General features: G+C 34.6%; 2 protein-coding genes across 3 annotated transcripts in view; one reads left to right on the forward strand and one right to left on the reverse strand.

Annotated features, from left to right (window-relative positions):
• Nucleotides 1-1,928: 1,928 nt before the first annotated feature.
• LOC117332219 (polyribonucleotide nucleotidyltransferase-like) lies at nucleotides 1,929-2,270 on the reverse strand. The gene has a single exon (XM_033891104.1). It carries the CDS (start codon nucleotides 2,268-2,270, stop codon nucleotides 1,929-1,931), a length of 342 nt encoding a protein of 113 aa, XP_033746995.1.
• Nucleotides 2,271-7,253: 4,983 nt separating this feature from the next.
• LOC117332860 (zinc transporter ZIP12-like) overlaps nucleotides 7,254-24,050 on the forward strand; it is an 86,458-nt gene continuing 69,661 nt past the window's right edge. For both annotated transcript variants that reach the window (XM_033891912.1, XM_033891916.1), the window contains exon 1: nucleotides 7,254-7,344. The gene's annotated coding sequence lies outside the window, so the exon portion shown is untranslated. The remainder of the gene's footprint in view (nucleotides 7,345-24,050) is intronic.

Raw genomic sequence — 24,050 nt, forward strand, 5'->3', positions numbered from 1 at the left:
CGTTCTTTTTAATAAGCTGCGGGTATATCTGGCTAGGTGGTGTAGATCGTGTTTGCCTGGTCAGGTCAGGAGTCATAAATTGTCTTCCTTCGTCAGTTGTGTTACTATGCTGTAAATCAATTTTGCATGTTTATTATGTAAGTAAGTAGTTTCCGGGTCTTTCAATGTGGATATGAACACGTTATCTACCGAGATATGATTTTAATATCATGTCATATGTGGACATAGATGATAAGATGTGTTTATTACTGAGATACGTTGACATTATTCTTATATACAGACACACACAAAGACTCCGGAGAGTTTATCAGCCACGCTATATAGATATCAATATTATACATGTACTTGTCTGTCTCTAACGTACAGTACCATTACCGCGACGAAAAATAAACGTAATGACCCCAACTTTATACCTTGGAGCTATCTAACGTGCGATTAAACTGTAATAAATACTGCAGTGTTCATTAATACTGCAGTGTCCATTAATACTGCAGTGTCCATTAATACTGCAGTGTTTATTAATACTGCAGTGTCCATTACTACTGCAGTGTCCATTAATACTGCAGATTGTTGGATACGATATATACATGGAAGGGAAAATAGATGAATGTATTTCACTTTTTACATTTTGACATTGATATTCAAACAAGGTATTTGTCCTGAGGACTTACTTTACGACTATTGTTAAGATGTTACTCCGACACTTGTTTCCAATGTATAAGAGGAATCCGACAAAGACATTAGCTGCGCCCACAACTCTGTCATTCATCTAAACGTAGCCACGTGAACAGGTTTTATGATGTCATGAGTGAGCCGAGGATAAAATCATACAAGAAAGGAACCTCGCGGAGTTTGAATAAACAAGCACGTGTCTCTGATGTAAATGTCGGTTAACAAGGACTATTAATCAGTTTGAAGTCGATTACTCTTACTTTGTCATCCAACTTTGAAGTTCGTTGCTAGTTACAATGATATAACCTGGTCACGTGATAATATTGTTTAAATGATTTCGGAAAACGCTGATGAATTGATTTAACTCACGAAGAGGAAATCTCGTGCTCATTTCATTTGTCACGATAGCCAGGTCGGCATGACGTTCAAAGGAGACAAATTTTCATTTTTAATTTCCGTTTATAAATCAACAATCCTCGGAATACTGTGCAATTATATATTTAAACACTCGTATGCACAAATAGCCATCACTCACATCATAAAATCGGGAAAACATTTACCTTCTTGCATAGATAGGTTTTGCCATCAGATGTCCATCCTTTATTGGACCACATATATATATATATATATTAACAGGAACTTTGACCATTCATGTAGTTATTGAAAGCGAAACCCTGTAAATTTTGTATGCATGTTGTCAGGTTTTCCTCCGGGTACTCCGGCTTTCCTCCACCTCCAAAACCAGGCACGTCCTTAAATGACCATGACTGTTAATAGGACGTTAAACAAAAACAAACCAAACCAGAACAATCTATGTTAGTGGTATCAAAGTGTATATATATAAGTTATATGCAGCAACCTTACCGAATTAAAGGCATTGTGTCAAAACAAAACCTTTGTGATCTCTGCTGATTGTCTCTGTCAGGTAAACAGTTCTGTGATCTCTGCTGATCGTCTCTGTCAGTTAAATACATCAATGATCTCTGCTGATCGTCTCTGTCAGGTAAATACATTTGTGATCTCTACTGATCGTCTCTGTCAGGTAAATACATCTGTGATCTCTGCTGATTGTCTCTGTCAGTTTAATACATCAATGATCTCTGCTGATCGTCTCTGTCAGGTAAATACTTCTGTGATCTCTGCTGATCGCCTCTGTCAGGTAAACACTTCCTTTATCTCTGCTGATCGTCTTTGTCAGGTAAATACATCTGTGATCTCTGCTGTTTGTCTCTGTCAGGTAAATACTTCTGTGATCTCTACTGATCGTCTCTGTCAGGTAAATACATCTGTGACCTCTGCTGATCGTCTCTGTCAGGTAAATACTTCTGTGATCTCTGCTGATCGTCTCTGTCAGGTAAATACATCTGTGATCTCTGCTGATCGTCTCTGTCAGGTAAATACATCTGTGATCTCTGCTGATTGTCTCTGTCAGGTAAATACTTCTGTGATCTCTGCTGATCGTCTCTGTCAGGTAAATACATCTGTGATCTCTGCTGATTGTCTCTGTCAGGTAAATACTTCTGTGATCTCTGCTGATTGTCTCTGTCAGGTAAATACTTCTGTGATCTCTGCTGATTGTCTCTGTCAGGTAAATACATCTGTGATCTCTACTGATCGTCTCTGTCAGGTAAATACATCTGTGATCTCTGCTGATCCTCTCTGTCAGATAAATACATCTGTGATCTCTGCTGATTGTATCTGTCAGGTAAATACTTCTTTGATCTCTGCTGATCGTCTCTGTCAGGTAAATACATCTGTGATCTCTGCTGATTGTCTCTGTCAGGTAAATACTTCTGTGATCTCTGCTGATTGTCTCTGTCAGGTAAATACATCTGTGATCTCTACTGATCGTCTCTGTCAGGTAAATACATATGAGATCTCTGCTGATTGTCTCTGTCAGGTAAACACTTCTGTGATCTCTGCTGATTGTCTCTGTCAGTTAAATACATCTGTGATCTCTGCTGATCGTCTAGATTCCAAATTCTTTATTTCTTTGTGTTTTTCAACAAACCAGAGAGACATTACAAAACAATACAATGTAATATAGTATGAGTACACAAATACAAAAGTACATGTCCATTACGCTTAATAGTCTAACACATATATGTATACGTACACTTTAGTATTACTATATATTATAAATAGACTAACATATAGTAAATTAAACAATTAAATGGCGTTATTACGTTGTTTTGTCGCTAAATAAAGGAATTTCCCTAGCTTACTCAATTCACACACATTTTGAACACTTAATAATTGTATCAACTTAAAAACACTTTGTCTTCTATAATAATATGGCTAAATGTACATGTATGTACATTTGATGTACTTCGAATATTGTTATAAAAATTACATTTGAGAATAAAATGATATTCATCCTCAATATCATTATCTTGACATAATGTACATATTATTTGCTCTCTCTGCTGATTTCTGTATCTTCCTTGTTCTATATTGAGATTGTGAGAGCTAAATCAAATATAGCTTTTTTTTCTTGACATAATGTACATATTCTTTGCTCTCTCTGCTGATTTCTGTATCTTCCTTGTTCTATATTGAGATTGTGAGAGCTTAATCTAAATCTAGCTATTTGTCTTTTATACTGGTCATCTATAGGCTTACACAAGAAGAACTGTAAAGAGAATTTATCAATAACATGTTGATATAGTTTACCTTTAGAAATATCACTAATATTAGATAAAAGCTCCTGTTGATAAACATCATAAAATCTTTGTTTAATCACATTAAAAGCTATTTTCTCGCTACAATCAGAATTCCTTAAATAATCTAATCCTAATTTGTTCAGCTCAGCTTGAATATTCAATACCTGCTGACATTAGATGCTACCCTTTCTTCAATCGTCTCTGTCAGGTAAATAATTTTGTGATCTCTACTAATTGTCTTTGTCAGGTAAATACATCTGTGATTTCTGCTGATCGTCTCTGTCAGGTAAATTCTTCTGCGATCTCTGCTGATCGGCCGCGGTGGCCGAGTGGTTAAGGTGTACCGACACTTTATCACTAGTCCTCCACCTCTGGGTTGCGAGTTCGAAATCTATGTGGTGCAATTGCCGGGTACTGGCCGTATGCCGGTGTTTTTTTCCAGGTACTCCGGCTTTCCTCCACCTCCAAACCTGGCACGTCCGTAAATGACCCTGGCTGTTAATAGGATGTTAAACAAAAACTAACCAAAATGATCGTCTCTGTTTGGTAAATACGTAGTCATAGTAAAATGGTTTAATCAAAAATGCATAAATCACATTACAAATACCTTAAATACATTTTAAATGAACGAAATACATTACAAATGAACAGAATACATTACAAATGAAAAAAATACATTACAAATGAACAAAATACATTACAAATGAACAAAATACATTACAAATGAACAGAATACATTACAAATGAACAAAATACATTACAAAAATACATTACAAATTAACAGAATACATCACAAATGAACAAAATACATTACAAATGAACAGAATACATCACAAATGAACAGAATACATTACAAATGAACAGAATACATTACAAATGAACAAAATACATTACAAATGAACAAAATACATTACAAAAATACATTACAAATGAACAAAATACATTACAAATGAACAAAATACATTACAAATGAACAGAATACATTACAAATGAACAGAATACATTACAAATGAACAAAATACATTACAAATGAACAAAATACATTACAAAAATACATTACAAATGAACAGAATACATTACAAATGAAAAAAATACATTACAAATGAACAAAATACATTACAAATGAACAAAATACATTACAAATGAACAGAATACATTACAAATGAACAAAATACATTACAAAAATACATTACAAATTAACAGAATACATCACAAATGAACAAAATACATTACAAATGAACAGAATACATCACAAATGAACAGAATACATTACAAATGAACAGAATACATTACAAATGAACAAAATACATTACAAATGAACAAAATACATTACAAAAATACATTACAAATGAACAGAATACATTACAAATGAACAAAATGCATTATGGACCAAAATATTATGGCGCCCAGCTACTTGGGTATATGAGACATGCATGCATACAATCAAATATACACGTATACACATATATATATTCATTCATCTGGTCTTGACTAGAAAATTTCCTTCGGTAAATCATTAAACAAACACACAAACCACCACGCACCCACACACTTACGCACATACACACATGCATGTATTAATACACACACCTGCATATGCATGTATGCATACATCAAACATAATAGATTTCCTGTGATAAAATAAAACAATAGTTTAACATTGGCTTTTCTTCTTTTTGTACATCGCTAAAAGTCATCATCGTTCATAATGTGTAAGAATTTTTCAAGTTGAACTTAAGAAATTCTGATGTCTATCAGATTTAAACTTCAGGTAATTATTGATGCTATCAGAATTCCATTTTTGTTTAACAGAAAACTGGTTCTCATCAGTACCTCAGTACCTCAGTTTAAGTGAGTTTAAAAGTCACATGACTCTTTTGTATCACGACTCAACATGATTTTATTTGGAACCTTTTCACCATTCGTTCGTTAGTAGCAAATTCTGAAATCCTCAGTCTTTTGTTTTGTCTTAAAAGAGGTCAATCCCAGGTCGCCTCTTGTGTTGTGTATGTACATTATGTAGGTTGTATGGGTGTTACAAGATCCATAATTGTACAGTCTAGGGGAGATAATCTATTTCCATATATATATGAGTTATTCCCCTTTGTTGTAATGCTTTTCGTTTGTGAGATACATTTTGATTATTCATATAAAAGACATGGAACTGGAAAGAAGTGTCTGGTTTTGCTTGCGATATGTAACGTACATCGAGTTCCCCATACCTCACAACATTACACTTGTCCCTACACATTTGATACGTTTTTGGAATCACCCAAAATATCTACAAGCTCTATTCTGTATGACTTCTAGTTCCCTGTTTTCATTACTACCCCATATACCCACACCATAAAGTTGTACTGATTGTACAAGGGGTCATATGCATTGTACTTTAGTATAAACATTTTACCTAGAACTTTTCTGGCTGTTAATAGGACGTTAAACAAAATAAACCAACCCTTCTAAAAATGTCATTTTGTTTTATTGATATTTTATTATTATTATTATTTATCTTTTTTTTACGTTGAGAGACAGTCACCACTTCTGACACCAACTATTAACTATTAGCTATGCGTTCATCATTGTTTGTAACGATTCTTCATCAGGAGCTAGTAAGACAATATCATCCGCATGCAATAGAAAGGATAACATTGTTTCATCACTGTCAATCAAGATTCCTGTTTTTAAAGAGTTAATATCTTGTGCCAAGTCGTCTGCATATACTTCAAAGAGTGTCGGAGATAACTTACAGCCTTGTGTTATTCCATGATTAACAAAGAAATCATCAGTTAGATTATCATCAATCTCATTTCAACGTGTTACATTGTTATAAAGGGAAATCACTCCATTTAAAAACTCCCCTCTAATTCCATTACGCTTGAGTTTGTTTGTTTGTTTTTTAACAACAAATCTCTGTTGAGAGTTTCGAATGCTTTCTTGGAATCAATACAGAATGTGAAAGTTGATTTAGGCTGTAGCTTTCGTCTATACTTATTATACCAGTAAGAGCATAAACATGCCCTAAACAATTTCTATTTTTGCGAAACCCATTCTGATCATCAGCGTTATTTATTTTCTTCTAGCCATTTGGAGAGACGTTGATTCAGGATATCTTCATATATTTTACATACCGATACGATATAAATATCTATACAAAAATCATTTCGAATGTACTTTGAACCTACTTCATCAATGTTCATTGATTTGTTTAACTTTGTTCTACAAACTGTCCTTCTAACCTCTTCATAAGATATAGCACAGGCGTCTGCATCTGGTTAGTACATGTATTGATAGAACCATAAATCTCCTTCTCCTACTATAGCAAGGCAGACGTCTGTGGATATATATGTATGTTTAGAAGTCATTTTTCATTTTATAAAATATTTTTATAATAGTTATTTTCCTTGACCGTCAATCATAATTTTCTTTATCACATACACAGTCCCATAGACGTTCAATCTACTTTTACCCGTTGTCACATGTTGTGTATTGGGTATTTTCACGAAGTTTCAACTTCTCTGAAAAATGTAAATCGACGATTATTAAAGTTGTAGCGATTGCTTTCTTTTCATTTAAATGGTTAGATTTTAAAATATTATTATGAGTTTATTGCAAAAAAATGAAATTTATTCATTGAGTCGTTGTTGAAAAAAAAAGTAATATGTATATTCCTGGTACGGGGATCGGGTCCAGGTCCGGGTGCGGCGTACAAGAAATCACGGGGACCTTCGAATATTCCCAATCGGACCTTTCCGTCATAACTTCGGAAATCTGAAAGGTCTGAGTGGTTTTCTGATTGAGATGGAATGTGTATTTCAATTTTGTGTAAAAATATTATTTTCAGAGATTAATAATAGATAACGATATTTTACCTACCAGCAAGAAAGCTATTCTTATATTTAAAAAAAAAAACGGCTTCATTACTACCATGACCATGCTGTTTCCGGTTAGGCCTAATGATTTCCGGTGATGTTACACGTGTTTCGCCAAGAAATGTAAAAAAAATTGTAAGGTGAGTTTGTGATATACTGTGTGAAAGCATGCTTGGCTGATGTTGGTGAGTCTTTTTGACATATTTCAATGATTTTGCGTCTTCAACACGTACTTCGTTCACTTCACCTTTCCTTTTCTTCTTGTTTTTCTGACCTTTTCGTACCCTTGAACTTCTTGATTGAAAGCTTCGTCTGAACTTTCACATTGAGATGACTAACGTTGAGGCAATATAGTTATATAAGCTCATGGTTGCTAATGGTTAATGTGATTACACTGTATAATCTCTCAAATCAGTACATAAATAGATCTATTATATATGATGTAGGGACATTACTGGTCATCAGTTTAAAATTAAAAAGTTGAGGAAAATTATGAAAACCGCTAATATTATAGATTAAGAAAGTCATCTAAAGTTGACAATAAACATTTGCTGGGATTGTTTGACTGTAGATTAATTACAATTTGCAATTTAATCAATGTGTTATTAACTGGGTCACGATCAACAAGAGGGATATTTCATAAATTGTTTAGTAACGGAAGGGAAATAACTCCTAGAGTATATATAATATAGTCGGTTTCTCTGGTAACAAATAAACTTAAAACTGTTTTTTGTCGTTGCTTCTGTTTTAAAATTACGGTCAACAAAATACATAGGGAAACAAGTATATAGTCAAATATGTTTTTATATCACGAGTTGTTTGTTATAAATTATATGCCAATTTACAACAAAAACAAGTCTACCCGTAAATTTTTTTTTCTGGAAAAGGCTATACCATGAGGGGAGGTAACAGTTTGTGTGATTTTATAAAACAAAATTGATAATGAAATTATCTTCTTTATTGAGCAATTAGATGCTTGAAACAAAAAGCTCACTAAATGTAATGGCTTTAGTTAACTGTATTAAAGATTATACCGTTCAAAATATATTACATATGGAAAAGGGGAATATTATCTTAACTTTACAAACTATTGGCAAAAGTTGGTAAAAGCTTCAAAAGAAACACCAGATGACAGTTAAATGCATATATGTATCACAACTAGATCTCTAGGCAACTAGACATTACATGTACTCGTTTGCGTATTTTGTCACCTAATTTAGTAAATTTATCAATTTTCAGCAATGTTAACTTGGTTTAAATATTTTTAAGTTGTACATATGGCAAGAAGCGCAGATTTGAGTATGCCTGTCTGTGAAAATTTTCTTTTTCTCTTCCCTATTTCTATTTGTTCACTTGAAATATTTTTCTCTATATTTATCTTTCTTTCTTTTTCTATCCTTCTTTCTTTTTCTTTTTTGCCGCCTTGCCTACCTTTCCTTAATTTCTCCTTCTATTACAGAAAAGCAATGTAACAACTTTGATTGAAAGTGAATTTTGTGATGTACGGATGAAATTTCATAGAAATTATTTTGTATGTTGACATTCATGAATATATATTGTCTTGCATTGTAAAAAACCTCTTGAAAAAATAAAAAATGTAAAAAAAAAAAAAAAAAAAAAAATATGAGGACACTTCATCAACACCTATGTAATCTGACAGGTTCATCTCTAGAGTTATTATCACCAACACTATATGTTTTGATGAATATGCACTTGCTCGACTAACTTAAAGAAAAATTGTTCTACATCATATGTGTACATGACCTGGTGGATTCAGAACAGTTTGTAAAAATGCCAACCGGATAATTATAACCGACTTGGGCTTACCAAACTATAACCTGATAACTTCCAGGAAACTAACAGCAAAACTTATATCAATGTGTCAACAAGTGTAACATGTACTGACTATCTTTCATGTGGTTCTATTTGCGGTACGTGACTGTCAGTACAAGTATCGCTCACTCATATGCTTGCATGGACAGGTAATAATCCAGCGCTCGCGTGATGGCCTAGTTTTGGAGTCAACCGCTTTCGAGGCGAACTTGCACTGAAAAGTTTAACAATGTTTCCGAAATACAAAATATTATCTTTCTTAAATGTACATAAAAAGAAACAAAATTAGTAAGTAGGTTTCAGGATACGAAAAAAGGACTCGTCCACTCGTCCTGGACGAGTTAAATTTGGCTGGGTACGAGTGAATGTCGTCGTGCACTCGTCCCTCCCAGCCGAGTGAATGTCGTCGTGCACTCGTCCCTGGTGACGAGTAAATTTCAAAAGAAAATAATAAATAAATCATGTTTATTCATATTGTCTTGGGCGTTTATTCCACAAATTCTATAGAATTTTCTAAACAAATTACAATTAAATCATACTCAAAGTAAGTTTCATCGAGCAGTGAGCCCTCTCTCCACGATTGCTCTGCAGAAGCGTCTACATGATACTGATGCGTTTTTGTGATCAAGAAGGGCGAGACTAATACAGTTAAATCATAGAAATAAATCAGGACCCGATATCATATCAATTACGACAATTTTTAACGGCACTCAGAATGACAATATTTGAACACAAGCGAGTCACACTTCTGAACACTTTTATATCTCATTTTTGTGTATTCTAATACCTAATATTAAAAAGTATCAAAGGCGAATACATTATTGAACTTTATTTAAAACCAAATCCGGAAAAAAGATTTTACTGATTAGAACCGACTTGTTAGTTCCTGTTATAAGGCCATAGCGAAACGAATGATATACTGACTCGTTTTTTTTTAATGAAATGTTCACAAAACTACAGTTCAGATTGTATAATTACAACTAGTAATGATCAAAACTTTTTTTGGAAAACATATTTACACAGGTTTTGTGTGTATGTTTTTTTTTTTTTTAATTGAAAATTTTAAGTCGGAGGGACTAGTGATTCTATCCAAATCTATCGTCTATCATTAGTCAGTCCATAATTATATATAAACAGTCCTTGTCATCACTATTTCTTGAAAAGTTCTGGAAAGATAGTCCTCAAACTTCATGTGCAGGTTTCCCTTGGTCTCTAGTTGTGCATGTGCCAATGAAATTTGAAATTTTGACCAAAAAGACAAAATGGCCCACAGATGGCCATCTTTGATTTTGAGAATTGAAGTTTGTTATCACTATTTCTTCAAAAGTGTTGGAGAGATATTCCTCAAACTTCATGAGTAGGTTCCAATTGGTTCTTAGTTGTGCCAATTAAACTTAGATTTTTGATCAGAAAAACAAAATGGTTGAGATACGACTTTCTTTGATTATGACAATTGACCTTTGTTATTTCTTTATTCTTGAAAAGAACTGAAGGGATGGTTCTGAAACTTCACATGTAGGTTAAAGTTGTTCTTGTTATCAGATTGTAAAAGGAAAAGGAGGTAAAAGTAGAAAGAAGATCAGTCTTACATACAACTGATCAAGATATAATGGTAGGTAGTGCTGCAATGATACGTTTCCCTGATCATGATACGATGATTCCATATATATATGTATCATGATACATTTATTTCGCAAATAAACAATGAAATGAATTCAACACCACTTGTTTCGATTTCACAGAACACGAAATGTTTCTAAATATGTGATTTTAGTGACGAAAGCGCTTCCACAGAAAACCAGAATCGGCCTGATCGTGGGAAAACTGGGTGTACCGCAAAGTGAGAAAAAAGGGGTACCTGTAAAGTGTGAAACGAAAGCAAAACGAAATCCATCAAAACGAAATCAAACGAAATGAAAACATTGAAAAAAATAGATAAATAACAACACACAGGAATAAATTTATCGCAATAGGAAGAAAGAAGTATGGCGAATGCTAACCCCTATGTATGATGACATTCTTTTAACTGTATCGCTTTGAAAATAAAACAAAATTATTGAACCTGAAAAAGATTATCGCAATATTTGTTCAGTTCTTTAAATGTGAAATAACTTTATTCAGAATATGTTTTCTTATCTATTTAACGTTTTTTTTCAGTCCGCTATTACGGACTTATGGTCTTTCAGCGGACGAGAATAGATAGGAAATTGAGTAGATGGGATCAGTATAGAATGAAAAAGGAATTAAAGTGGGGTGGAAGAGAGTGGCCTGTCTAATTGATGGTGTGATTATTTTTTGAAAGCAACTCCCAGATTCTAATGGGTCCTAACCTATCACTTTTTATACCCCCCCCCCCCCCCCCCCCCTATACTGGAATCACCTTGTCCGTTCGTCTGTCACAAAATTTGTCCGGCTAAATTTGGTATATAGTTAGAAGACCATATAAACTTGTGTCCCCTGCAGTGATTTTGCGATTTAGCCCTTTTGCCCCTTTTTCATACAAAATTCGTCATAATTTTGTCCGGCTATGCATTCACTCAGTTTTTGATGGATTTTCTTGAAACTTTATACAGAGTTGAAGGATGGCATGAAGTTGTGTCTCCAGTAACGACTTCTTCCGAAATAACCCTTTTTACAGAGTTATGCCCCTTTATGTAAAAAAAATGGTTACTAGCTTGTCCGGCTATGCATTTGCTTTGTTTTCAATGGATTTTCTTGAAACTTTTTACACAGTTGAATGACTGCATGCACTTGTGCCTCCAGTAAATGCTTTTTCCAAAAAAAACCTTTTTACAGAGTTATGCCCCTTTATGTAAAAAATGGTTACTAGATTGCCCGGCTATGCATTTGCTTTGTTTTCAATGAATTTTCTTGAAACTTTTTACACAGTTGAATGACTGCATGCACTTGTGCCTCCAGTAAATGCTTTTTCTGGAAAAAATGCTTTTTACATAGTTATGCCCCTTTATTTGAAAAATGGTTATGATTTTGTCCAGTTATGCATTTCCTCAGTTTTCACAAAATTGGTGTATAGTTAAAAGACCATATGGTGTTGTGATTTTCCCCAAGTAGTCCTTTTAAACAAATTATGCCACTTTAACCCTTTTTAACAGAGTTATGCCCCTTTTTCATACAAAATGTGTTATAATTTTGTCCGGCTATGCATTCACTTAGTTTTTGATGGATTTTCTCGAAACTTTATGCAGAGTTGCAGAATGGCATGAAGTTGTGTCTCCAGTAACGGCTTCTACCGAAAAAAAAACCTTTTTACAGAGTTATGCCCCTTAATGTAAAAAATGGTTACTAGCTTGTCTGGCTATGCATTTGCTTTGTTTTCAGTGGATTTTACTAAAATTTGGTTTGTAATAAGAGGACCCTATGAGGCTTAGCTCTAAGCAAAGATTTTGCTGAATTACCAGTTCTAATAGAGTTATGCCCCTTTTTCTTTAAAAACGAGCAAAATTTTGTTCGGCTATGCATTCACATAGTTCTTACCTAAACATAGAACATGTTTGATTTGTTTATAGTACCATAAATAGGCAGCTTCATGAAATATCCAAACCAATCATGGTAAAGCGGGGGGTAGACTTGTCACCCCGTTGGTGACAGCTCTAGTTAGTAGCAGTTACACGCTTACCCTAGCGAAGATGAAGGGAGAAGAGAGACCCTACCCTGTGAATTTTGTTTATCAAGGTTTTTGACGTCCATCTAAACACCTAATAAATATTTCAAAATATTAAATACTGGCCTAAAAATACCCTATCATCTGTGCCGGCGTTATCACACCAAAAGACCACTGGTGGATCTTTATTGTGCAAGTTAGATATTCTCACACGGGACACCAATTTAAGTCCTATCAGACGGACTTGATGTTAGCCTTAACCGCTTAATTTAAGAACTAGTGCTTTATTTTTGTGTCCGCACTTGTAAGACTTCCTTCGATGTCTGATTCAGAATATACGATTAGTCCATTATTTATAGGCATGCAAATCGCGTAGTGTATTGTGTGTACAAAAATATTAATTGTGTATATAATATTAAACATGTTCTTCTACCAAAAATAATCACAAATACTGGTAAAATATCTTCTTACCAATAGATTTATAACCATAAACTATATACACTATTTCTTACCCACCTGCTAATTTTACTTCCAAAATGAAGGGACGTTACTCTTACAAGTAACGAAGTTAACGTTGTTCAACTTGCTATAAGCGTTATTTCAAGCATGCACGTTCAGCTACAGTACGCTATTTAATGCATGTCTGACATGGGGTTTAGATGAAAAGAACAAGTTGGTCTTACGAAAATATCCGAGCAAAGCTGAAATAAAATAAAATATATTCCTTTTTCAACCATAGGAAATGCGCTTAACTTATGCAGTACTTAAATATTTTCTAAAACATATCCAGAATTATTCACAGTTCATCAAAGTTACAGAAATAGAGTCGTACTCTGATGCTTCCATTCTGTCTACACACCCGACACCAGCAATACAGGAACAGCGCGTTAAGCCGTCGTTTTTATACGAATCGCGCCTTTCAAGTCCAGCAATTTTCCCGGAACTCTAACTTTTCGCGATCAGATGCACACCTCGCTTTCCTACTATAAAATGATTTGCCTACAATCACCTCTGTCACATGATTTTAGATCGAGTGTGAACCAATACACTACGCGATTTGTGCGCCTATAAATTGTGGACTAAGCATATTAATTATCGAAATAGAGTAAATTTTTTATATCTAAAAAACTGAGTGAATATTGCGATAAATTCATTCTTTCCTGTGTGTTGTTTTAACACCGATCGATGAGAATGGGACACTAAGGCGTTTGCAAAGTCTAAAATTGTCTATTTATCTATTTTTTAATTTTTTCAATGTTTTCATTTTTCATTTCGTTTGATTTCATTTCGTTTGATTTCGTTTCGTTTTGATTTCGTTTTGCACTTTACAGGTACCCAGAAAAAAATACTGAACCATGATTTACACGAGAAACATTTTGTATATCGATTACCATTGCAGCACTCATGGTTTTGCCAAGATCCCTCTGGGATTTCTTCTTCTTCTACAAGTTAATAAAAAGATCAAAATTCATCTGTGTATTTAGAAATATTTCTAATTTTCAGAATTTTTGAAAAATTCTTTCGTAGATCCATGAAGTACAGTACATGCATATGTCATTACAATGATTTTAATATTTTCAATTTTTCGGTAACATTTGCTGTTTACGTTGTGCGCCATTTTGAATAATTATTTTGATCTTTTGGAAATGCTGATAATGCAGACGATTCACAGTTTATATCAAACTTACTCTTTAATTCCACCAGTGAGATGAGATTTACCTCAGACTTGCCTTAAATGATCCTGATAGATGGTCCTGTCAAAGTGTTGTTATTTTCAGGTCAGTTCAAAATCCAAGATGGCAGTAATCTTGAAAAACACATTTTAAACCTCTTCCTGTGATCATTTTGAGAGGGCCATGGGGCCTTGGTTTGTTTGGTTTGTTTTTGTTTAACGTCCTATTAACAGCCAGGGTCATTTAAGGACATGCCAGGTTTTGGAGGTGGAGGAAAGCCGGAGTACCCGGAGAAAAACCACCGGCCTACGGTCAGTACCTGACAACTGCCCCACGTAGGTTTCGAACTCGCAACCCAGTGGTGGAGGGCTAGTGATAAAGTGTCGGTACACCTTAACCACTCGCCCACCGCGGCCCCCTGGCCATGGGGCCACCCACATGATTAAGAAAAATCCTTTTAATTTCTATAAATGGCCCATAAATTATATTACAGATAGTTCTTTTTCTTGAAAATGACCCATCCATTTGGTAACCCAAAATAATTTGTGCTTTTCTCCAGTTCCATTGGTAGGGATGTTAAACAACAATAGCCAATAAAGTGTTTCAATTTTTCATATTCATAGAAACTTAAACATGGCAGCCACGAGAGCCATTTTGTAACATGGTTGCACAATCATGGTTTTCCTGAACAACACATATATAGTTTGAACATCTCATGTCCATTATAATTTAGTGAGATTCAGCTCAAATTTCTGAAAGGTCCCAAGATAGTCCTGACAAAATTTGTGTTGGTATTTTCAAGTCAATCCAAAATCCAAGTTGGCTGCAATCTTAAAAAACACATTATAAACTTCTCTAAACTTTTAAACATGATCAGCCTCTCATTCGCTGTTGCAGTCATTCATAAAAAGTCAAAATGGTAGAAGGGTTGGATAAAATCTGCTTGATAGAGCTACAAGTAGGAGATAACTTTATGGAATTGATCGACTGAAACTTTTAACACATACAAATGAACTGCATTTGAAATCTGGCCAGCGAGGCAGCTTTGAGGCCTAAAGAAGTGTGCGAACTCAATAATCCGAAGTTGTGCAAGAGATTATTGGTAAACAAAATTATTAACCTGCAGACTACCAGACCAAACAGCGCATAAGAAATGATCAGATGTCTGCATTTCCAATGGGAAGAAGAAATACCGTACTGAAAGGGAAATTTCAAAACAGTTATTTAGCCACAATTTTTATAGAGTTTATGGCTCGCCCAACACCAAATTATGACGTAACCATCTTGACTGACAGATAATTTTGCGACAGAAAAGTCACCTAGGTACTTGGAATCCGAGATAAGACTCCAGGTGTGAGAGATTGTCAATTCTCTTACTGCACAAGAAATGATGAACTGAAATCACTTAAGTCAAATTCAACACTGGCCAAACCCCTTGCCATCCCGGGAGGTGCCATGATGAAAACAAATTCGCGATATTTGCCACTGCGGACACAAGACGTACCAGCTGTGCCCTCTGCTTTGGGCAACTTTTTTGGAATCTCCACTAAGCATTGGGAGTTCAAAAGAGAAGTTCATGCTAAGGTAAGATGTCTGTAAATTCAATCAAATTTCTTGTGTAATGCATTGAAATTGTACTTTAATTCCAGTTAAAAAAAAAAAAATTCTTATGGTACCAAGTTCAGATTCAAATGTTTTTGATAATTTTTGAATATTTATACTAAAGTACAGAATATGAATTCTTATACTACATTGTAAGTTCTAATACTGTAACTGTACAGACATTTCAATTTTATATATCAAGTTAATTAAAAAATACAGAAGTCTATATTTTGCTTGGAAAAAAAGTTTACATATTTCCACCTCATTACCTGAAATTGTATGGTCAGTTGCAATATTTGATAAATGTTTAAAAGGGGCGTTTATATTCCTTCGTTTGGACAGCAGAAACATGCAAAATTTCTATTGATGAAATCTATATCACAACAAGGCCCCTGCGAAACGATTATGAATAATTCATGAACATTCATGAATAGTTCATGAATTATTCATGAACAAAATTCATGAATATTCTTGTTTTATTCATGAATATTTTCATGAAATTCATGAACTTAAAACTTCATGAACATTTTTTTCAAATTATGTTCATGAATATTCATGAATTATGTAAGAAAGTTTTTCATTCATGAAATCATCATAGTTCATGAATGTTCATGAACTTTTCATTCATGAAATCATAGTTCATGAATGTGCATGAACTTTTTCATTCATGACAATTCATGAACTTAAAACTATGATGAATACTCATGAACTTTTTCATTCATGACCATTCATGATTAGTTCATGAATATTCATGAACTTAAAACTATGATGAATATTCATGAATGAAATATTTCATGAACATTCATTAATCCCGAAATCAAGATTTTCATTCATAAAATCGGCATAGTTCATGAATATTCATAAACTATTCTATTCATTATAATTCATGATTAATTCATTTAGAAAATGAATTTGCATGTATTTTACCACTTAATTTCATCAAAGTTTGTCATGAACTGTATCACTATGCATGTTTGACAATATTCTTGTAGTCCTTCCATTAAAAATTACATTCAAATTGATCCATCACTTTGTTTCAAAATTCATAACTGCTTGAAATGAGTATATGTATACAATCATTTGGATGCAAAATCTTTTTAATATTCTTCAGATAAAAGTGATTTATGTTCATTATTGCATTAATTCTCATTGTACATATGATGTGTGTTTGTACAATTTAGTTAAATGGGCAATGCAATTTAAGAAATGCCAAAGCTGTTTGAATATTATGTGCACTATGTAAATTTAGGTCACATGCATGGTGATTGGTTTTAAGTTAATTCTTACCTATAAACAGGTTGACATATTTCCAGAGTTGAATATTTCATTTCCTGGTAGTCTTGTATTGGTCATGAACCAGGTATGAAAGATAAATACTTCATTTGTAAAATAACATGTTATTCATCTCTGTGAGAAAAGCCTCATGGCTGCCATGTATTGGAACTCTCCTGCTAGAAGTTATTGGACGGGAAAAAATTGGCGGGAAATTTGAAGTTTTCTTATTGTAAAGGGGTTTAGTAAGCCTGTACAGTTTCCTTATTCTTCTGTAAGCCAACAACAAAATTGTTATAGACATGGAATTAAATTCAAAAACTTTTTAGACATTAAGTTTGTTATTCAATTTAAAATGTAAGGTATTTTTTTAATCAAGAAAATGTTCAATTTTAAAGTCAAATTATCATTCATTAAAATTCTTCAAAATTCATTACTATTTTATTCATTTTGAATTGAACTCATGAATACCATCTCACGGGGGATTATATGAGTGTATGTGACGAATCGCTCACAAAAACTGTCTGTCTTTGCCTAAATTAGGGATACAGTGTACTTCGGGGCGAACTCAGAATTTCTAGGACTTGGTACTTGAAAAACTTTGGTTTAATTTGCAAGTAAAACTGCCATATTAATGTAAAGATTATAACTTTTACTGCTTGGGGAAAATACATATTTTCCCTTAAGTTCCATTTAGGTGACCTAAACTTTATTCAAACGAAGAAATACCCTTTAATTTGTTTAGCTCACCTGGTCCGAAGGACCAAGGTGAGCTTATGCCATACCGTGTCGTCCGTCCGTCCGTCTGTCAACAATTGACTTCTTCTCCATAACCACAGATCGGAATTTGACCAAATTTGATCAGAAGCATCCCTATGGGGTGGGAACTCAAAATTGTACAAATGGTGGGGCTGACCCCCCAGGGGTCTGAGGGGCGGGGCCAAAAGGGGTCAATTTGGCTCTATTAATATAAACGACTTCTTCTCTGAAACCAAGGAAATTATATTGCTCCTATTTGCCTGGTAGCATCACTATGGGGTGGGGATTCAAAATTGTACAAATGGTGGGGCTGACCCCCTAGGGGCCTGAGGGGCGGGGCCAAAATGGGTTAATATAGCTTTATTGATATTAACGACTTCTTCTCTCAAACCGAGCAATGGATATCACTCATATTTGCCTGGTAGCATCACTATGGGGTGGGGATTCAAAATTGTGCAAATGATGGGGCTGGTTAAATTGATATAAACAACTTCTTCTCTGAAACTAAGCAATGGATATCACTCACATTTGTGTGGTAGCATCCCTATGAGGTTGCGCCAAAAGTCGATTTCATTTCATGGATTAATGCATTTTTTGGCATAAAAACCTCACGTATCCATATAGAATGCCTTTGATATATTGACATAGCAATACCAGTGACAAATATACTTAATCATCATTCTTGTTTCATATCTCATGAAATCCAGGTGAGCGATACAGACCCTCTGGGCCTCTTGTATAAAGTTATGTTTGTATTCCTGCTTTTGAGACTTCTGAGAATCCTTGCACCGCGCCAAATAGATTGTTTTTTTCTTTAAATACTGACATCATTCTTTTGAATATTTACAGGGGGAAAAGGAAGTATATGTTAACTTGAAAAGGAGCTTAAATGAAACGAGGAGTCACTTAAAAACTTGAAAGTATTCCGGATTACAAATCGTACTAATTTCATCAGTACAGTCCGACCAAAATTACGGGTATTAAACCCTGGCAGATATCATGGTAAAGATGGAAACCAAGCATTACAAAAAGATCTCTGGTTGCTGCAAATTGCTACAAAGAACACAAATCCCTGACGAAATTGACACTAATAGGACAAAGAAAAAAAAACACACAGCAATTAGTGCTGGAAAATAAAAGGTCATGTACACTAGTTTTGACTTTCATGTTGAAGAAATGGAGCCTATCAGAAGTGCTTATCAGCAATACCAGTTTCAGCATAACACGATGAAAACCCACATTTTCGGATTCTGTCCATGCATGGATGCAGTGGATGCCTCCATCACCTATTGCACCGTCTGTAATACACCCTGGAGAGTCGGCTTGTACACCCAAACCCACGTGCACCATCAACAGTCCTAGGCCTAATATACAGCATCTTCTCCCAAATCAACCCAACTATGTAATGCAATATTTCTCCATCCTATCCAACATCCCCAATGCAAGCTTTAAGACAGTAAATTTCCCTCTATGCCTGACGTAAGGTTCACTGAACCAGACGCCCTAAAACTGCCCAGAGGCAACAGGCCCTGATGGCATACCATCAAAAATATCAAAATACCTTGCCAAAGAATTCGATTCAGCGCTTACCAAACAAAATGCAAATTTCACTTTTGTTCTGTTCCACCTGACTTGCTCGAAGTACATACTGTCTCTGTCTTTAAAAAGGGAGAAAACTGTAGACCAGTTTTATTGAATTGCATCACCTGAAAGTTACTGGTACACTTCATTCACAGTAACGTAATGGCTCACCTAGACTTACCCAATATATTTACCAAATTTCAACATGGTTTTCCGTGAATACACTCCACAGAAACACAGTTTTTACTTACTTACTTACTAGACAACTTAGTAAGGAGCATTAATAACCAAACACAGTACATTACCCTGATATACTTCTCTAAAGCATTTGAATAAGTCCTTAATGAACGCCTTCTTTCCAAACTACACTTCTGCGGCATTAGAAACAATTCTCTCCCTTGGATCAGGTAATTCCTAAAATGCAGAAACCAACTAGTATTAATACACGGTATTAACGCAGATGAATTAAAGCGCCTGTTTTGTCTGGGCCACCACGGATACAGTAGTCTGACCTCTGCTGTTCTTGGTGTACATCGATGGCATCGTATGGTCAGTCTCTTGGAAGGTGTTATTTTTTTGGACTATTGTCTCCTTTATAAGTCATACAACGACTGCTGAATTGCTTCTATAAGAAGATCTTGACAGACTAGAACAGTGGAGACTTAATTGGCAAATGACTTTTAATACTAACCAATGTTGCATTATAAATGTCATTAAAAACAGAAGTCGCCATCACATTTTCAAACCATCTGCATAACACACTGCTAGACAACCTGGCCGCTAGACAACCTGACAACCTGGCCGCTAGCAATACATTTGGATTTACGCTAACAGGTGGTCTCAGCTGGGGTAATCACACCAACTTGATGGCTGCACGCACTGTATGTGATTCCCGCTCACTTGCAACACATGTCATCTGTCGGTAGTGCACATTATCATTTACTTTAATGCTGACATGCTCTCCAACTTTAACTTCTGACACTCTCTTGTTTTCAATATCATTTATATCATTAAGTTATTTTATCTAAACATGTAATTCGAAAATGCCACCTCCAAAAACACAAACAAATGCGACAAATGCACTCGAACCTTTGTGATCTGTCTTACAATGTGGAAGAAGAAAAAACGACAGCTATCAGCCAAAGATGTTCAAAGTATATGAACAACGGAATATTGACCATTAAATGGACAAATTAGTCAAACATGTTTTTTATAATTCAAGCAGTATCAATCAAATACATTCAGACAAAAGGATATGCAGTCATTACGACTCAATAGGTATATGCTTCGTAGCCAACTTCCAGTATCGTCAGTTTCAGTTTGAGGAAAGCCAATTTCAAATATAGCAATACACCAAATATAGTGCAACATACTACGCCCTCTGGTGGGAACAGAGTTGGTTGTTAACATCAATACGATCGAAACAGTGACAACACGGTATATCTGATTTCGCGCATACTTATTTCTTTGGATTTGAATTTCAGAACATGCGTGGCAAACAATTAATTGTATCACAATTAATCGATTCAATGATGAAGTATTACTTTAATGATTCAAATCGACCAATAATAAAGGGGTACCGAGGATGAATCGGTGTTCATGAAATTGTGAACACATAAATACGGCCGGTAGGTCTTTGCGTTCACCTGACGCAGAAAATACGATTATTATGGAAATATGTGACAACCACACGCAGGAAGAGGATATTCAACTCTCTTCCAGAACATTTGATATCTGCCTCTTACACAAACATATTGAAAAATAAAATTTGGACAAACCAAGACCTTGTTATTTTTAGAACGAAACAATTAATTTGACTACTAGTATTGATATAATCATTACAGTCTTTGTTATCTATATTACATGTACATTTTGTCTACAATATCAGTATTATGTGTTACTGCTTTGTATGCTTTTGAGTCCGGTGAAGAGGATTGTACAAATCCTGTACTGGAATAAACTTAATATTCTAATAAGCGCAAGACTTAACAAACTCATGTGACCTATACGGTCGTTACAAATGATATAAATACATGTATTTAATGTGTTCGTCCATACTAACGACATTATCGACGTTCTTGACAATATGTAAATCGTGGGTTTGGAAATGTGTCGCACCCTTGTGATTACATGTAGTCGGATATAGATGTGCTGGAAAACTCGTGAACTCTTAAAAACGTCATGTTTACATATAACTTTGCACTTTGTTTCACAAAACCAGGGGCGTACATACATGTATATATGTAAATGATTTTGACAACATCATTAATATCATCAAGTTCACATATTCCAATTCGCTGACCTTTAGAAGTTTTCCCCTAAATAGACCGTAAATTTCCTCTTGTCAAAACGTCAAATGTGCCGCTTGAACACATGTTGCATTGACATTTTAGAATATTAAAGAAACAAAAGATTGGATAATGATATCTGACCGGTTGGTCATGGAAACTCTCAACATAGCATTACTAATAAGGTTGTCACTTCTTTTACAAACGATATCTTTCAATGACTTGGAGGCTTCCGTATAGAGAGTTTGGGACTCAACAAGTTGGGATGGATTGAATGCATTAAGTATTTCTCGTAATTTGGGACGGTTGGTAATCCCAGTCTTAAAGGCATTACCAATAGATTTGGATATATGAGACCATAAAACAAGAGGTGAATTTTGAGATCGGTAGAAAGTACCATATAGTAATATTTCTGAGCCAAGAACAAGTTCTTGTCAAAACCATTAAACATTTCCCCGCTCTGTATCGGACCTTCTTTTTGCTTGAAGATTTTCTTTCACATAAACTGATATACCACCGCGCATGCGTTCGGGACTAAAGTAGTAGAATGGGCTCAGAATAACTGGCCATATTTAGAATGAAGGAAACATCACTTAAGTTTAACTTTGTCTCAGTAAATGATAATTTTTATGTTACCTAATTCCGTGAAAAGAATATCTATTTTTGTTTAATGCTACGAACATGAAAATGAACAAAAGAAAAAAAAAATCTGCATGAAACAGAATACTGACATCTGAGCAAAAATAGAGCCATGATTTGGTTCTATGTCGCCAACTATCAGCAAATGTCAAAGCACTAAGTGAAGATATAGACAATTTATCTACAACGAACGTGATAGAAGTGTCAAACTGATGAAGCATCGATTTTAGGAATATCGGAATGGCCTCTCGTGGAGAAAGTTGAAACTGAAGATACAGAAATTGGCTTGAGTTTAAAAACCAAGTATGGTTAAATATATACCATTAGTTAACGGACAAAATACCAAAAAATTAGACAATTTAACCAAATATATCAAAGCGGCAAATGTCAAAAGAATTCCTTTAACATAGGTATGCTCTCCGAGTATATGGTCTCTGGCACGATTTTTTTGATGTTGTCAATGTTATGTTTTGTATATTGTGTATGTGTAGGATACTGATGAGTCGAAGGACTCAAAGTTAATAAAGGACTTGAACTTGAAGTCAATATACCACCAATATATAAGAACAAGACCATCAGTAAGTAATGTATCGAGATATAAGCAGGAGAAAGGTGATATGATAACATGAGCTACTTCGGCACCACTTGTCGATATTTAGCTTACATTAGAATCTCTGTCAGGTAAATACATACGAGATCTCTGTCAGGTAAATACATACGAGATCTCTGTCAGGTAAATACATACGAGATCTCTGTCAGGTAAATACATACCAGATCTCTGTCAGGTAAATACATACCAGATCTCTGTCAGGTAAATACATACCAGATCTCTGTCAGGTAAATACATACCAGATATCTGCTAATAGTCTCTGTCGGGTAAATAGTTATCATATCTTATGAAACATCTTCGTGTTTGTAAGAAAATAGCGTCTTCACTCAATCGCTTTCATCAAGAAAAGTGCCAGCTAAATAAATAAGCATACGTACAATGAGGTTTTATGTGTATGAGAATTCTGTGATCTCTGTTAATTGTGGATGAAATATAACCATTTTTTTTTCATTATTTCATTTTCTTAATCACACGTGCCTGATTCTTCAGTATGTTGACATAGCAGGTTGTACAAGCAGATTAACATTAATGATATACTCGCAACTTTCATACTTACACATATACAACTAAAAAATATGTCTTCTAAAACCATACAGTTTTAGAGTTACCTGTATTACGGTTTGTTGGCCTGTTTCTGCTTCAAAATGTGGACCTAGGTTCCAAGGGGTATCATACTTACAGAGAATATGTGGGAACGAGACAAATTCCTCCTCGTAAAAAGGCTCAATATGGTATCTATCATTGCAAGATGCCATTAAACCTAATGAATCCATCGCAGGTGTGTTTTATGATGATTTGTTCCTCCGAGTATAAGATGGACACACGTCCTGTGTTCACCATCACACGAAATATCGGAAGAATACGTCAGGCGGATGGACAAATTGTCAAATTCCCACAGATTCTGATCGTTAAAATCTCGAAAAACATAATCATGCATTGATGATTTTTTCATAGATCATATTTGTTC

Source organism: Pecten maximus, chromosome 8 (genome assembly GCF_902652985.1).
Source record: "Pecten maximus chromosome 8, xPecMax1.1, whole genome shotgun sequence".
NCBI lineage: Eukaryota > Metazoa > Mollusca > Bivalvia > Pectinida > Pectinidae > Pecten > Pecten maximus.